This window comes from Pipistrellus kuhlii, unplaced genomic scaffold (genome assembly GCF_014108245.1).
Source record: "Pipistrellus kuhlii isolate mPipKuh1 unplaced genomic scaffold, mPipKuh1.p scaffold_m20_p_49, whole genome shotgun sequence".
NCBI classification, from domain to species: Eukaryota; Metazoa; Chordata; class Mammalia; order Chiroptera; family Vespertilionidae; genus Pipistrellus; species Pipistrellus kuhlii.
The window spans coordinates 500302-516358 of record NW_023425550.1 but is presented as its reverse complement, the minus strand read 5'-3'; the positions used below and the strand labels follow the sequence as shown (position 1 = coordinate 516358).

The 16057-nt window shown below is 38.6% G+C and overlaps 1 protein-coding gene across 7 annotated transcripts in view; it reads right to left on the bottom strand.

Moving 5' to 3' along the window:
• MTM1 (myotubularin 1) overlaps nt 1-16057 on the bottom strand; it is a 111713-nt gene that overhangs the window by 43965 nt on the left and 51691 nt on the right. For all 7 annotated transcript variants that reach the window (XM_036413104.2, XM_036413101.2, XM_036413103.2 and 4 more), the window contains 2 exons: nt 13693-13800; nt 9249-9350 (listed from right to left, as the gene is read on the bottom strand). In XM_036413104.2, coding sequence (XP_036268997.1) covers nt 9249-9350; nt 13693-13800 — 210 coding nt within the window. The remainder of the gene's footprint in view (nt 1-9248; nt 9351-13692; nt 13801-16057) is intronic.

Below are 16057 nucleotides of genomic sequence, written 5' to 3'. Positions count from 1 at the left end.
AGAACCCACTACATTTCAGTCCGATTTGAAATCTCAAAACAATTTGTAAAAATGTCCCCATTTTTAAACTAAAAAGTGAGGTCACACGGAAAAGTACCCTGTGTTCTTTATTCTCTATTTGTGGGATCACTTATCTCTCATTCGAATGATCAAAAAAGATGCACTCCTCATAACACACTTTAGAAAGTTTTATGTGATTAGTTTTACAAGCAATCACAAGTGGGGTAGATCAAGAGAAGACAAAAGATAGAAATGGTACAGTACTTAAGCCATATGACAGGGTTTGATGTGGCTTACCAATGCTAGGCCAAAATAAATAAACAGCAAAGACTATGAAAACCCAAGGCAGCAGTAACTACCACCTGCAAATGCAGATGGGCCCTAGTCTCAAAGATGTTGATGTTTCAAAGATGTACTATAAACCCCTGGATACACTCAAAAAGCACTATGCCACTAGTCATGGAAGGCTGCTAGTCTCCACAGAATAGGTCTTGTAAGCCAGCTGCTTCTCTCTAGAAATCAGAGCCAGAGAGGAGTCTTCTCTCCTGTGCCAATTCTACTGCTCATACTAAGGTCAAATTCACACACACACACACACACACACACACACACACACACACCAAAAAACTTTGCAACTATATGACTGCTCATAGAATAACAACAGTAGGAAATAGTGTGATGCCAAAAGCTTAATCTAGAATGGCACAGAAAAGTGTTAAGTGCAGAAACACAAACTTAATGAGCTGTGTTACCCTAAAAGCGGTAGGCCTGTGTAGGATCAAAGTGGATATTTAAAAAAATGAAAAACTATTTCTGAAGGATTGTTTATTATATATTACTGCTGCTCATGTTTCACATTTATAGTTAAAATGTTTTCTGGATTTAATACTCTGAAATTTAAGACTTTCAATCAATCCTTTATTGAAGTACAACCAATAATACTATGTAATAGGAGGCTAATATATAAATCAATTGAATGGCAGAATGACCAGTCACTATGACACACATTGACCACCAGGGGGCAGATGTTCAATGCAGGACCTGCCCCCTGGTGGTCAATGCGCTCCCACAGGGGGGGGTGCTGATCGGCCAGAAGCCGGGCTCACAGCTGGTAAGCACAATGGTGATGGCAGGAGCCTCTCCCGCCTCCGTAGCAGTGCTAAGGATGTCCCACAGGGAGCAGGCCTTAAGTTGTCAGTTTGACATCCCAAAGGGCTACTGGACTGTGAGAGGGTGCAGGCTGGCCGGAGGGACTCCCCCCCCCAGCCGAGTGCATGAATTTCATGCACTGGGCCTCTAGTTTGTTAATAAAAATACTTATCTTTAGCTATATAGAATCTTTCTTTTAAAGAGCTTCGAGTATCTCACATATGATCATAATTACTTTTGGGGCCCTAGTCAATGTGGCTCAGTTGGTTGAGCATCATTCTGTGTACTTAGAGGTTGCTTGTCAGGGAACATGCCCAGGTTGTAGGCTCGATCCTTGTTTGGGGGTGTGCAGGAGGTAGCTGATCAATGTTTCACTCTTACATTTTTTTTAATAAGTGTGTTGGGGAAATGTACCCTCTGGGGAAATGGTGTGCTAATAACAGAACAGCTGACATTTACTGGACACTTACTGCATGCCAGGCACGGTTGTAAGCATTTTACAGATAAGAACACTAAAGCGCATAAATATTATGTGACTTTCAATGTCACCAAGTATGTAAATGACTGAGCCAAATTCAGACACAGGCTGTTGGACTCCATGGCATGTGTTCAGAACCACATACCAAAAGGGCTTTGCAGACAGGTCACCTCACTGGGCCTCTCTCATCAGTAGCTGCCGAGAACCTGGCAGCCGGGTCCGAGGTTCCATTTCTTCTAGCTCTACACTTCCTTTATGTGAGTCTCCATCCCATGAGTTCAGTCATAAATTCAAGCCCTGTACCTAGACAAAATTCAAGAAATTCCATGCATGCCTAAAGCTGTAAAGATCAATTTAAGTGACTTTATTAATGCTAATTAAAGTACATTTTATTCTACTCATTCTACAATTAGCTAAAACTGCTTTTTAAAATTTCTAGAATATGATTGAGAGCCATGCACTTTATACCATGACCCAGACATACATATATACACAGATAGCTGACAGAAACATTTCAAGAAACCATATTTATCTATATTATGTATTATGCTACTAGTGTTTTCTCTTCTATTCCATTTAAAATGCTGGTTTCAATCTAGTAAATTATCTTCATAATTCAATAATAGATTGGGATTCACAGTGGTTTTTAAAAAAACAAAATAAAAGCTTATCCAATATTTATATTACCTGTGACTGAGTAAAAAATGAGCAAACAATCCTATATAAGAAAAGCCTAATATGCAAAATGTCCCCTCAGGCAGTTATTCAACCAGGAGTTTGATTGGGAGACTGGGAGTTTGATGGCTCACAATGATGTGCACTGACCACCAGGAGGCAGCAACCAACTTCCCATGGCACCTGGGCAGGGGCTAAAACCTCTCACCAGCTACCTGGGGGCGGGGGTAATGGGGACAGAAGTGTGGTGAGAATGTGGGGTATCCGCTGAGCCCAATCTAACTCCATCTGCTACCCTTCCCTGGAATGCCAGGGCTCGCACATCAGGGGGGACACCCCCCCCCCGCCGCACCCTCTCCCGCACCCCCCCCATCCCCGTGCGCCACCCCTGCACTCAGGTGCTGGGTCCCCGCAGGGAGCCCACCCTGCACGCACACAGCCTTTTCCGGGTGAGCCAGGCTGCAGGCACCAGGACCACAGGGGCCAGTCGGGCTCCCCGTGTGTTTGCACAGGAGCTGGTCTGTGAAGCCAGCCAGGAGCACACTGCCTACCCAGTTTCCAAGCAGTGCTGCTGGACAGCCCAGAGGCCCACACTGCGTCCTGGCCTGCGACATCTAGCCACACTCACCACAAATACACGTGGGGGCTTAGGCACAGTGACAGGTGGAGGGAGGTTCAGGGGGAGGGAGGTCCGGGGGCCCAGGGGCTTCCCAGGGCCCAGAGGTCAGCAGGAATCTGCCCTTCCACACCAGACGCTCGCACTTCAATTGTCAATCGTTGGCCAGGCTTAGGACCGCACCCATGCACTAATTTCATGCACCAGGCCTCTAGTAAATCAATAAGGAGAAACTCTGGCATTGAACATACCACCTCAACAACCAGACTTTTATTTTTCTGTAGCACTATGAGGCTCTGTTCCTACATACCCAATTTCTGCTCCTACCATTAAAAAAAATTACAGAAGCATTGCCACATGTCTTATCATACAAACTTACCCAGAACTAGTATCGAGTTACAATGCATCTTAAAAAGCAAAGCCAGAATAAAGCAAGAAAATACATTCTTTAGCTGCAATAGAAAATGTTATCTAAACAATTTTCATGTCTTACTGGATTGACATAATACAAAAACAATCAAGTTAATGGTTTGGGGTTGATTCTGTGCGGTTAAGGTGCTCAAGTTAAATTAAAAGTTTAAATCCCAACATGAATACACTGAGTGGTGAAAATACTAATGGGGCAGGAGGCAAGAGAAAGCCAAAGGAGTGGTCTGAAAGAAAAAAGCCCACTCAGACACTACTCACCCCACAGCTAGATTTGGAACCCACCTTTCTTGGCCTCCAGATACTATTGCATGCATACAACAGCAAGTTTACTTCTGACTTCAAATCCCAATAAAAGTCACTAAGATAATCTGCAGCTAATTGAACAGTTTCAATGATATCAACAAAGTGATATTTTTTCAAGCAGGGCCTTTTGTATTGTTCAATGCAATCAGGCTTAGATTACGCTTCCAGGAAATCCCTTTTTGGCAAACTCTCGCATTCCCCACTGTGGCAGTTTGGAAACTTTCCTTTCCCTCCTGTCTCAGAGGAACAATTGTCCCTTCTTTACAAAACTGCCCTACAAACTGGGCTTAATCCCATCCCCCTCTTCCTTCCCCAGGATACAGCTCAAGAAAGGATCCCTTCTCTCTGTTGCCTTAAAAAGATGTGTCCACAAATATATTCATTCACCTCTCTCAGACTCTAAGGAAAACACCTTCCCTCTGCTGCTACCATTACTTTTTATAAAACTATCTATTCTCTCTTTATTTTTCATTTATTTATTTTTAAATTTTTATTTTTTATTTATTTCAGAGAGGAAGGTAGAGGGAGATAGAAACTTCAATGAGAGAGAATCATCAATCAGCTGCCTCCTGCACGCCCCATTCTGGGATCAAGCTGGCAACCCAGGCATGTGCCTTGACCGGGAATCGAACCATGACCTCCTGGTTCATAAGTTGATGATCAATTTCTAAGCCATGCCAGGTGGGCCATACTCTCTCTTTAAACCCCTACAAACTGTCTTCTGTATCCTCCACTCAGATTATTTTCCTGGATTCAAAAAAGTCCAACAAATGTATGCCAGACACTGTACTAGGCACTGGGGATACAAAGAAAGAAAGGTCCCAATCTCAAGTAGTCCAGTTAAGGAATCCGGTCCCCAGAGAGCTTGCAATCATAAAATCTGAAGGACTCTTCCTGATTCTCTCCTCTCCTTGACCCTCCACATCATCTCATACCCATGATCATCATCTTAAACTTCACTCTGTCTTTGACTCTCTGCAGCTTGTAGGGAGTGAAGGTTGGAAAGGAGCCAGCAAAGTGAATGTGAATGATTAGAGAGATGAGAGAAGAACCTGCAGGGTGGGTTATCTAGATCAGCGGTTGCCAGTCTTTCAGACCTCACAGACCACCAGTGGTCTAGATAAAAATTTTCAGATGGGCAGTGAAATGAGAAACAACACTGAGAATCTGCATACAGATGCCATCTTCAGACCATTGTCCTAGTCCAGCACTGTGGACCTCTTTCTTGGCCCTCTGACTTCCCTTCCTGACTTTAGGAGCTCTCTTCTCTATTTATTCTTCATGACGTTGTATTTGGTTCTAATATTTATCTGAAAACATTCAGTGGTCTCTGCTACTTCCCAAAGTACAAACTCCTTACTCTACCAAAGATATCCATTAAATGACCTCAGATTTTCCCCTCTTCCCCACACTCCAGCCAAACTTCACTTGCTACTCTCAAACACTTTGCAACACTTCTAGCTTTCCCTCTACTACATCAAGAGTCAGGGTATCACCTCTGCTTTAAATTCTACTTCTCCCACCATCTTCACCCACTGAAAGTGATAACCATCCTTCAAGGCCCAACCCCAATGCCTATCAATTCCATGCAGTCTTTTTCAATCTGGGTTGGATGTGCTGTCTTAATCCTGAAACTTCTCAATGGACTTCCTCTGCATTTCTCTTACAGCATCAAATGTGCACTGTACTATAGTGAGGCCATACATGCTTGTCATATCACTTCTGTCACATCCCTGAATGGTACTAGGTATCAATCATCCTGTAGTACATTCATCCTCACCTGCCATCATTGCTCCCCAACACTACCCATAACAGTACTTTGAAATGAACTCGATTTGTGAAACAGTTACACATGTTGACTTGAATAGCAGGGTCTGATATTCCAAAAGTCATGTCATGGTCTGTTTTTATCTGTACTTTGTATTATTTTGGTGCCCAGTCTAACTTTTTAAAAACGACTTTTAGTGGTTAGAACTCAGGGGAATTAATTTCCCAAAATTTTGAATGAGCAATTCAGTTCACATTTGAAATACTAAGAATTTGTATACTGGGTAGAAGTAAATAATAATACAGCATTTATACAGTTCACATTTTTCTCCAGTTTGTCACTTTATTAACTTCCTAAAGGAAGAAGTAGATTCCTGGAATAAATTTTTAAAAAGGCAAAATATCACTCTGTGAACCATTCCAATAACAGCAACATCTAGAAATTCATCCAATTTGTTTCCCTATAATAGATTTCCCCTTCATTTTCTATTAAACCCAAGATTAATTAAAAAAAAAATCCATCATTATACAACTCCCATGCAGAAGTCATCATGCTGAGATTAGAGAGAAATAAAAAAGGCTGATCCCTGCCTTGATAAGCTCACAGTATAGCGGGGAGGACAGGCAATTACTACATAATTATTATATAAGGCAAACTGAGATTAAGTGCTGTGATAGAAAGACCTGCCAAGTTTAACAAATGAGATAGTGAGATTAATTCCCATCAGGTGAATGCACATGACTTGGAAAAAGGACCTGCGATTGAGTAAGATGTTGGAGGGTGGGCATTAAAGAGACAAGAGGACTGCAGAAGAAGAGGCCAGAAAACGAAAGGCTCCAAGTCCAGAAAGTTCTATGTATGCCAGAAAAGTATAGTGTGGTCCCATGTAGTTGGAGTGTAGGTGTAAGCCATGGGAAGTCACTGAGAAGTTTGTATTGTGGAGTGTTGAACACAGAGTGATATGATCAAAACTGGCAGCATTGCCAGGCCAGGGTGGCTCAGTGATTGAGCACCAGGCTATGAGCAAGGAGGCCATGGTTCGATTCCCGATCAGGACACATGCCCAAGTTGCAGGCTTGATCCCCAGTATGGGGCAGCCAATCAATTATTCTCTCTCATCACTGATGTTTCTATCTCTTTCTCCCTCTACCTTCCTCTCTGAAATCAATAATAAAAATATGTTGTTGTTTTTTAAAAAACTGGCAGCATTGTAGAAGATAAATTGAAAGGAGAAGAAACTAAAAGAAGGAAAGCCCGTTGGGAAGCATGACATAAATTAGGAAGCATATGTAGAAATGGATAAAAAATATTTGAGAGTTACTAATAAGTAGAATCTATAGGGATTTGGAACTGATGTGGGTATGAGAAGCAAGACGGGGGAGGAATAGAAGAGTTGACTTCAAGTTCTCGAACCTGAACAACTGAGAATCATCCAAATTGAGGGACATGTAGGATCAAAAGCAGGTTTGGCAAATTGCAAAGAGGATAGGGAGGTAACGAGCTTGTGATCCTCATGAACTTCCAAAGGAAGATGCTTGAGAGTTAGGCTTATTAGATTCACTCAAGGCCAATGTCAGGGCTAGATTTAGAAATCACCCATACAGCTTTGGCAGCTTAAGCTATAAGATACTAAATGAAACCATTAAGGCAAAGAAAGTAACATGAGAAGAGGGCTGACAGGGGACCACTAATGATATTTTTACTTTTAAGGAAAAGACAGAAGCAGTGGGTACTGGGAAGGAGTAGTCAAGATGGTAGAGAAACACAAAAACCAAAACTTGCAAGAGGGTGGTCAAAATCGTTGAATACCTGGGGGAGAGAAAACAGAATTAAGACTGAAGTGAGGCACTATATTTGGCCAGTAAAAGGCCACGAGTTCCAAGAAGGTACCTCCAATAAAGCTGGATACTGGAATGGGTTGGAGGAATGAATGAACTAGAAATACAGACTATTCTTTCCAGAAGACTAAATTGAAGTGAGAGATGGGACAGTAGTTTAGGGGAAAGCTGGCCCAATACTTGACATTTGAAGAGGAGTAAACCCTAAAAGAGGCAGAATATGCCAGAAAAAGTGGGTGAATAATAGAGCAGGATCTTATAGATGGGCCGGGGCCTCAGTTTGTTCAAACTTATGTGAGCCATTCTTTAAATTTCTGATAATTTAGGGCCAGATATGTAAAACCCAGAACACTTTCCCTAACTGAATTTTCATGGATTAGACTTACATTTTCACCTTCATAATAATTTCAAATATGTGGTCCCATAAACTTTTGTTTTTATTAAGGTATTATATGTGTACATAACTTACCAATCCCCACCACCATAAACATTTTTATCCTAATAGTTAAAAATATTTAATATTGAAATATCTTTTAAATCACATATTTAATAAAAAACCGAGAAAAGGCTGAAAATGTATTGAATTCTATGATATCACTGAATTTGTTTTAAGCATTACAGTTGAATCTATAATCAAAACATGACTCATGATGAGAATTTCATATCCTTCTAGATTTCTAGTCTTTGTGTAATTGTCCTTTTTATCAACCATGAAATTCCTTTGACTGCAACAATTGCTGATGAAATCTGGGAAGAGAGAAGCCTTTTTCTCATTAGAAAAAAAAATCTGATACATTTATGCAAATAAATCAATTAACTAAAAGCCATAGGAAGAAGAGCTACATTACAAAGTAGTTCTTCTATTTAATGATTTCTTTCATTACATTCAGTCTAGCTGACAACATATTGATCACATATGTGTGTGTGTGTGTGTATTTCATTTTTAAAGAATTATTTCCTTGTTTACCCCTTAGAAGTTGTTTGCTTCCAAGTCTGTTTAGCACTAAGCAAAAGAGGAGAGAGGTAAGAATATGCAAGCAAATAATGACAAAAGAAAGAAGAAAGAAAGAAAGAAAGAAAGAAAGAAAGAGCGAGCAAGACCAAGGCAGAATATAAAATTGTTTTAAGAGCAAGATGCATGGGAAGCTTTATTTCAGTCATGTGTCAAAACAAAATTAGATTATTCAGTTTAGTGAATAGAAAGGAAAAGTTCCAAGTACACACATCCTGAATCTTGTTTTAGACAAAGTCATAGATTATAAGTAAACACACAAGTCTATCCTGCCAAATATACACTAAATGCTATCAAATGACATTAAAAGTGCCACTCCTTAAAAATAAAGTCTGCACTGAACTACTGTCTGGGTCCATGGGGTATGCATATCGTTCTTTAGCTAATCACGTCACCTTCCTTATCCAGTCATCCCCACAGGGGACAACTGCAATTATGTCAACTTCAAAATTTTTTTTTAATTAAAAAAAAGAGCCTGCCTTATTCAGCAACTGCCTGCATTACCTGTACAATGTATCTGAATTTTAGAAGTGGGTTTGCTTAAATGACATGTAGTCTCAGAGGACTTGTTCCCTTTTATAACTGGTGCCACCAAAGCCTGACATTGCATCCATTCTTAGCTCCCAAGTTGAGGAAAAAGACCTTTGGGACGTGACTTCACAGTGTGGCATATCACATGGCCACCATGGCCCACTTCACAGCTTCATGCCTGTTACAGAGGGCTGGCCAAGACCCAGAGCATGCTCAGGGATGGGAGAGAGCATAAATTGCTCCAGGTCAAGCTTCCAGGCTCACTCGGAGTTCTAATCCACTTCCAGGCCGGAAATGCAATCACTTGGGATGAACCATCCCGCACAGGCCGTCTACCTCCGGGAATGGTTCAATCCTGTTTAAGAAATACCCTCACATACACATAACATGGGAAAATGCAGCACAGACAGTATATGAAAGAGGAGACACCCAAGAACCCTGGAATTTACCAGACTATGGGCCAGAGGAAAGGCGTATCTCGTGAGAATCTCAAACATATCTCTTCTGCTGTGGCCTTCTTGCTTCAATGCGAACCTTAGATTTCTCATGTCCTAAGGGGCAGGAAATTTGACATATCAGAGTTCAAATAAAGCCATATTTGTTAGCTAAAAATCTTGTATTCAACTAAGGAGTAGAAGATTCACTTACCTGAAAGGGTAATTTATCTATATTACTAAGAAAATTGCTTTGTATGATATTTTGAAATATCTAGTTTAAGAACCCCAGAAAATATTCCCATTGTAATCATGAATGTAAAATCAAAGCAACTAGTGCTAAAGAGAAGACAGAGCTAAAATTCATTTTACAAAAAAACAAACAAACAAACAACAAAAAAAACACGCATCAAACCTTGCCTTACATATCATCTACTGTGTCTGTCTACTTTAACTGGTTTCTGGGATATTTTTAAATGTAAAACTGTATTTTATTCATAGAACTTTTCAAATGTATGTTTGCTATCAAATTATAATCTCAAAATTGTCAAACATGTCATTTAAATACAGAAGCTCTTTCCCTCACTCTTTGTTTTTAAAGTCTTATTTTTAAAAATTAGGAAATGATTGGCATTTTAAACCCTCTTACAAGTAATGTGATACATTTTGCTATACAATTTTACTTTTATAGAGTTCTATATAACCACAGAGTTCTATATTGCCCCATATTAGGAGTGACTATACGTCCAGGAGCTAAAAATTAATGATTAAACCATATTTTAAGGATAGCTTCTATTACATATCTCTTTAAAACCTTCCTTTAAATAAAATCTAAACAGAATAAGCTCCAGTAAGTATCAATTTATATTATACAGAAAAATAACATTCTATCTTATTTTTAAAGCTCGAGTTTTTAGGTTGTCTCATAAATCAATCATGACACTAAGAATATTCTATTGTATCCTACATGCACTATCAACCAGAAAAAGGCACTATGCTGGACTCTGGGGATACATATACGCATGAGTGAGATAGATCCAGTCCCTGCCCTTTTGGATGTCACCAGCTTCATGTTTTTCAAAGAGTTTTTAATTTATTATCTCAAGAGCACTTTTAAAGCTTCCTAAATCTTCAATGTGAAGGACCAGCGAAGTCCTTGCCTTATATAATCCAACATGTGGATGACAGCAAAAGAAGTATAAAGAACCAGACTCTAAGACCTCTAATGAATGACCCACGATAGATTATTCTGTATTCAGATAGCATCTACTGGGCCTTGGCAGCTCCAGGATTCTGTACTTTCTTTTTTTAAAAACATGTAACTGAATAAAATCCAAAACCTGATTCACAACGTATTTCAAGAAAATGGCAATATTAGTTGTTGGCTCATGATGCCAAACACTAGTCAAGCAGAAGGAGAACAACTCATTTCAATAAGATGGTATGCTTTTAAAGAGTATGCCATGTGATGCAAGTATATCATAAGAAGTCTCAGGGCTCAAAGAGCTGCGAGGAACTTTCTTCCTAACAGCCTTGGATTAGATAATAATTGGGCAGCATCATTCTCTTAACCACTCAGCAAGAAATTAGACCATTTCTGGATAAATATTTATTCTGATCTATCAGTAATTCCAGCAACTACTTTCAATGTGCCAAAGCAAAAGTGATTCAAGTGACTTATTTTTCCCATCTGATGCAGATGTAATTAAAGGACAGGAAGAATTACTACCTCATCTTGCCAACTAGAAAATTGAAGTGGAAAAGGCAAATGACTAACAGAAGGCAGATCACCACATTTGTAAGAGAAATATGGGCATATACTGTTAAGTTCCATTTGGTCTCCTTTAGAGTCTGCCTCATTAGGGAAGCACACCTGGGAAAGAGCCTTGTGGCATAAGAATGTGGTAGTTTGACCCTCAGCCTCTTTAACAACTGGGTCACATGGGGATGCAATAAACCTCATTATAATAAATGAGTGGAAGTAAACACATCCCTTTTGCAACAACACAGAAGGGCTGATCTATTGAGGTGTCATTTATAGAACGCATTTCTAAAGAAATAACACCATCACTGCTGACTTCAAAATAGCACATTGTCTTTAAACTGAGTAAATGAGAATGAGGTGTGCAACAAGACAGAAGGCTTTTTGGTGATATGGTTTGGCTTTGTTTTTTTGTTTTGTTTTTGTTTTTGTTAACAGGGGCTATGCAACCTGGGTGGTCATAATTCACATATTCAGAGCCATCTTTGCTTCTGTTGCTAAACAACATCCATTGGGACATATATCTACCTTTTGAAAGCTGCTACATGCAAACAGAAATCCCCATGTTCAGAGCTGGTAAAACCAAATATGTAGGGGTTGTGACAACTTGCTTCAGTAGAGAAACACAGTTGTATGATGGTTACTGACTACAGATGTCATCTGGCCTATGAGAGGCTGGAGGGTGAGTTTTTATCCCACTGCTATAGATCCCCTTTAATAGCTTCAGGTCTTACTATGAAAATGGAACTTTATTCTCATGGCATTAGTGTTTCCTGAAAGATAACTGAGCTAAAGTTTGTGCCACAACTCTGGTCTTGGCCACTGTCTTTGAGCTTAATTCTAATTCCAAGAAATATAGGGTATGCCCCTCGAAATGTGTACATACTACTTTAACAGCTGATAACTCATTTAATAAATTGAATATTAATAAACATTGACTTTATAATTGTTCAAAGTATTTGTGTAACACTTGAGAATTATGCCTGGTGAAGTAAAGTGTTCCAGCCTTTTTTTTTTTTTTTTTTTTTTTTTTTTTTTTACAATAAACAGTCAAAGGGTAAGAATGTACTTTCTCTTATTAATTTTGGGTGATTAATAGTTAATACAAGTTTTTCCTATTGATAAGGCAACAAATAGGATTTATTAAAAACTCTATTAGAATAAAAGTTATTTCAAAATCATAAAAATAGCAATCCCATTTCCCTTGAGTAAATATAATATAACACTCTACTCCCATGGATCCTTTTATACAAAATGCAAACATTTTCCTTAAAAGTAAATCCCCATATTTCTAGGCCTCAAAGGATATGTATCTGGAATCATAGATGAGGCATTAAAAAAAACAACAAGACAAAGTGGGGAGTGATGGAGAATTTTAGTTCAAATATAAAAATGCCATAATTCTTTGTTTCTGATAGGCTGTACTAGTCTTCATCTTTTATAAATCAAAGACAAAAAAACTCTATTGTGTTCATAATCCAAACCAAACTATGGGATATTGGTTTTAAGAAGCCAGTGAATGAGACTAGTAAAAGGAGACTTATGTTTTCATTCTCACTCTTCCACCAGCTCCTTAGACAACCCTAGTTAAGTAATTACACTTAGCAGGGGCCTCATTTCTGCATCCATAGAATAAAGGACTTGGACTTCTCAGGAGTCACCAAACTTCAGCCCGGGTGAGTCTTTGTATGGTCTTCAGGCTAAGAATGCTTTTTATGTTTTAAAAGGGTTAAAAACAAAACAAAACACAGAGGTGTACATATGACAGAGATTTTATTGGCCCACAAAGCCTAAAGGTATGATTTGGGGTAGAACCCCAAAATCAACATTTTTAAAGTGGTTTTTCAGGTTACCCTGATGCATATCTAGGTGTAAGATCCACTGGGGTAGATGGTGTCCAAAGCCTTCTAATTCCTTCTAGGATTGGGCATTCTTCTACAAAGTGTGGTCTTCTGATGATACCTTGAAACGAGTTTCTTGCCAAAGAGCTTATTTTGTTCTTCGCATAGTGATTATCTCACTATATCTGGATCCCAACTTTGCTATTTGTTAGGTAATCTTAATCTTAGCTAAGTTACCAAACTCTTATCCTTAGGTTCCCCATCTATAAAATGGGACACAACTGTCAATCTCAGAGGTTTGCCCTGAGGATTGAATGCAAACCACCTAGCATGAGTTTGGAGTGACATGGATGCTCAATAGATGATTACTATTATAACTGATTAAATTTTATTATTATTAAATCTTGGCCTCTAACCATGCCAAAAGAAAATGTTAGGCTACTACCTTTCAAAACTATTTATGAAAAAGTTAGAACGGTTGTCAGAGGTAAGAACATATCCTGTTAACAGAGAGCAAAATCTCTTGTATTTCTCTTTTCTTTCACGGTATGAAGGTATCTAGCTGGTAGCACATCACATGAAGGGACACTAGGAACACAGCTGGACAAAACTAAAGAGTGTAAAATTTTACTTATAAAGTTTCTTCCTACTCAGTCAAGCTAACAAAATGAGCAGTTCAGGTCCTCACACTTGGTGGCAACAGCAGGTCACTTTTATAGGACTATTCCCATAGTTGGTTTTGGAAAGGAAAAACAAAGGTCTCTGATATTTTTTTTTTTAACCCACATTAACTTTTACTTATCATTCAACACTAATGTGCCTTTTTTTTCACGTAAGAAAGTACTGTATCTCTTACTTTACAAGTAATATCTAGACCATAGGAATTTTCTCCTCTACTTGTGGCGCCTCCCATTTTTTCAATTCTTGAGATCACTCCCAAAGGAACATCAAGAAGAGCAGAATCCTGTAACAGACAAAAAGATAAATGTCAATATTTCTGTCAGTATAATTAAAACATCAAAAACAAATTTACAACCATTTTTTATAAATAAAAGTATGATAGACTACGCATGAAAGAGCAAGCATTAAAATAATCAGCTAAACAACCAAAATGCATCCCCCAAATATGCCATTCTGCATTGCCTCCACAATAAAGATTAAACTTTTAGGTATACAATTCAAAGGTCCAAGATGCTGCTTCCAGCTTGTCTTTGCAGGCTTCTATCCCATGTCATTCTGTACACCAACTAAAGTGAACACATTTACTGTTCTTCAAATATTTCATCTACAATCAGGCCTATGTACTTTGTTTATGCTGTTCCCTTTGCCTAGGACTGTGGCTTGTGAGCCACATGCGGCTCTTTGGCCCCTTGAGTGTGGCTCTTCCACAAAATACAATGGCCTGTGAGTCTATTTTGAAGAAGTGGCATTAGAATAAGTTTAAAAAATTGGGCTCTGAAAAGAAATTTCAATTGTATTGCTGATATTTGGCTCTGTTGACTAATGAATTTGCCGACCACTGGCCTAGGATGATCTATCTTTCCCAACTACCAAAATTCTTCCCGTGGCTTCAATCTAGACTCAGCATGCATTAGCTCTCATGAAGTCTTCCTTTCTAATTAGATCACATACTATTGACCACTTCCTACTCTGAAGTTCTACAACATTTGATTTAGACTGTTGTTACACCACTTGCTTCACTATATCTTGTTAGCACGAACTTCAATGTTTATTTTCCCCCACTGGAAAACAAACTCCTGGAAGTCATGCCTATCTTAGGCATAAGTACATTTCCCAAAGCAGAAGGGCTTGAATGTATAGCAATGCTTCTCCATAATTTCGTATACAATGCTGGTTGAAAAGGTTCCATAAGACAGCTGGCATCACAAAATTATGTTAGCAAAGTCATTCTACAATCCTTGCAACAAGGTAACAGCAGCTACCGTATACAGAATTCCTTGTCTGTACCAGGTACTGCAACAGGGGCTTGACATGCATCATCTCATTTTATCCTCAGAATCATTCTGGATGTAGGTGAAGTATTCTGTTCCTGGATGTGGCAATCAAGGCTTTAAAAACCTTTAGTAACTTGCTTAGAAAATCTCAACCCTTGAGGGTTGAGATTAAAGATGAGGTCTCATAACACATATCAAAGAAGCCATAACAATCCTACACTTTGACTCCACAACTGCACTTCTAAGAACTTATATTACATTTATGGCACACCAGAAGGAAAAGCTGTATGCATAAAGATGCTCAAGGGAGCCAGAGGTGAACATCAGGGTGTAGAAAATTACATTTAGTCAACTCAATTGAATTAGCATGCAGCTACTAAAATAATTATGTACATGGAAAAAAAATAAGTTTAAATAGAAAAAAAAAGAAGCATACGAAATACACTGTGACTACAACAATGTAAAATACATATTCACATGTACAAAGATGGGAAAAGCTATACAATTTTTAATATATAATATTTTCTTTAATGCTGTGTTAGATGACTTTGATAATAAAATAATTTAAAGGTTCTTATTAAAATTTTGTTTTTTAAAAGATGTCTTTTCAGGGGTACAAATAAAAATTAAGTTTTTTCTCTTACTTTAAATCATTCTCCTTAAAACACAAAATAAAAAATTAAGTGGTTCTTCATAAAATATAGTTCATGGGTATTCCAGACATTCAAAAAGAATAAGTCAGTGGTGCATTCATGCTATCGATACTTAACTACAAAGATGAATGTACTGTGGATACATGCGAAACCTGGATGAATCTTAAGGGCATTCTGCTAAGTGAATAAAGCCAATCGCTAAAGGTCATATGTTGTATAATTCCATTTATAACATTCTTAAGAAGACAAAATTGTAGAGACAGAGAGAAGTGGTTGTCAGGGGTTGCGGGGAAGGAGACTATGGCTATAAATTGGTAGAATGAGGGAACTGGTTTATATATTGACTGTTGATGATAATTACATAAATTTATAACTGGTATTAAAAGTGACAGAATTAAATGTAAAAATATACAAAAAGTGAGGGCATGAAAAACTGATGTGAGAGAAACCAAGATGGCAGCATAGGTAAACACCTGAACTTGCCCCCTCGCACAACAACTTCAAAACTTCAACTAAAAGACAAAACGGACATCATCCAGAACCACAGGAAGGCTGGTTGAGTGGAAATTCTACAACTGGAAGGAAAGAGAAAAGCACACTGAGACTCAGAGGA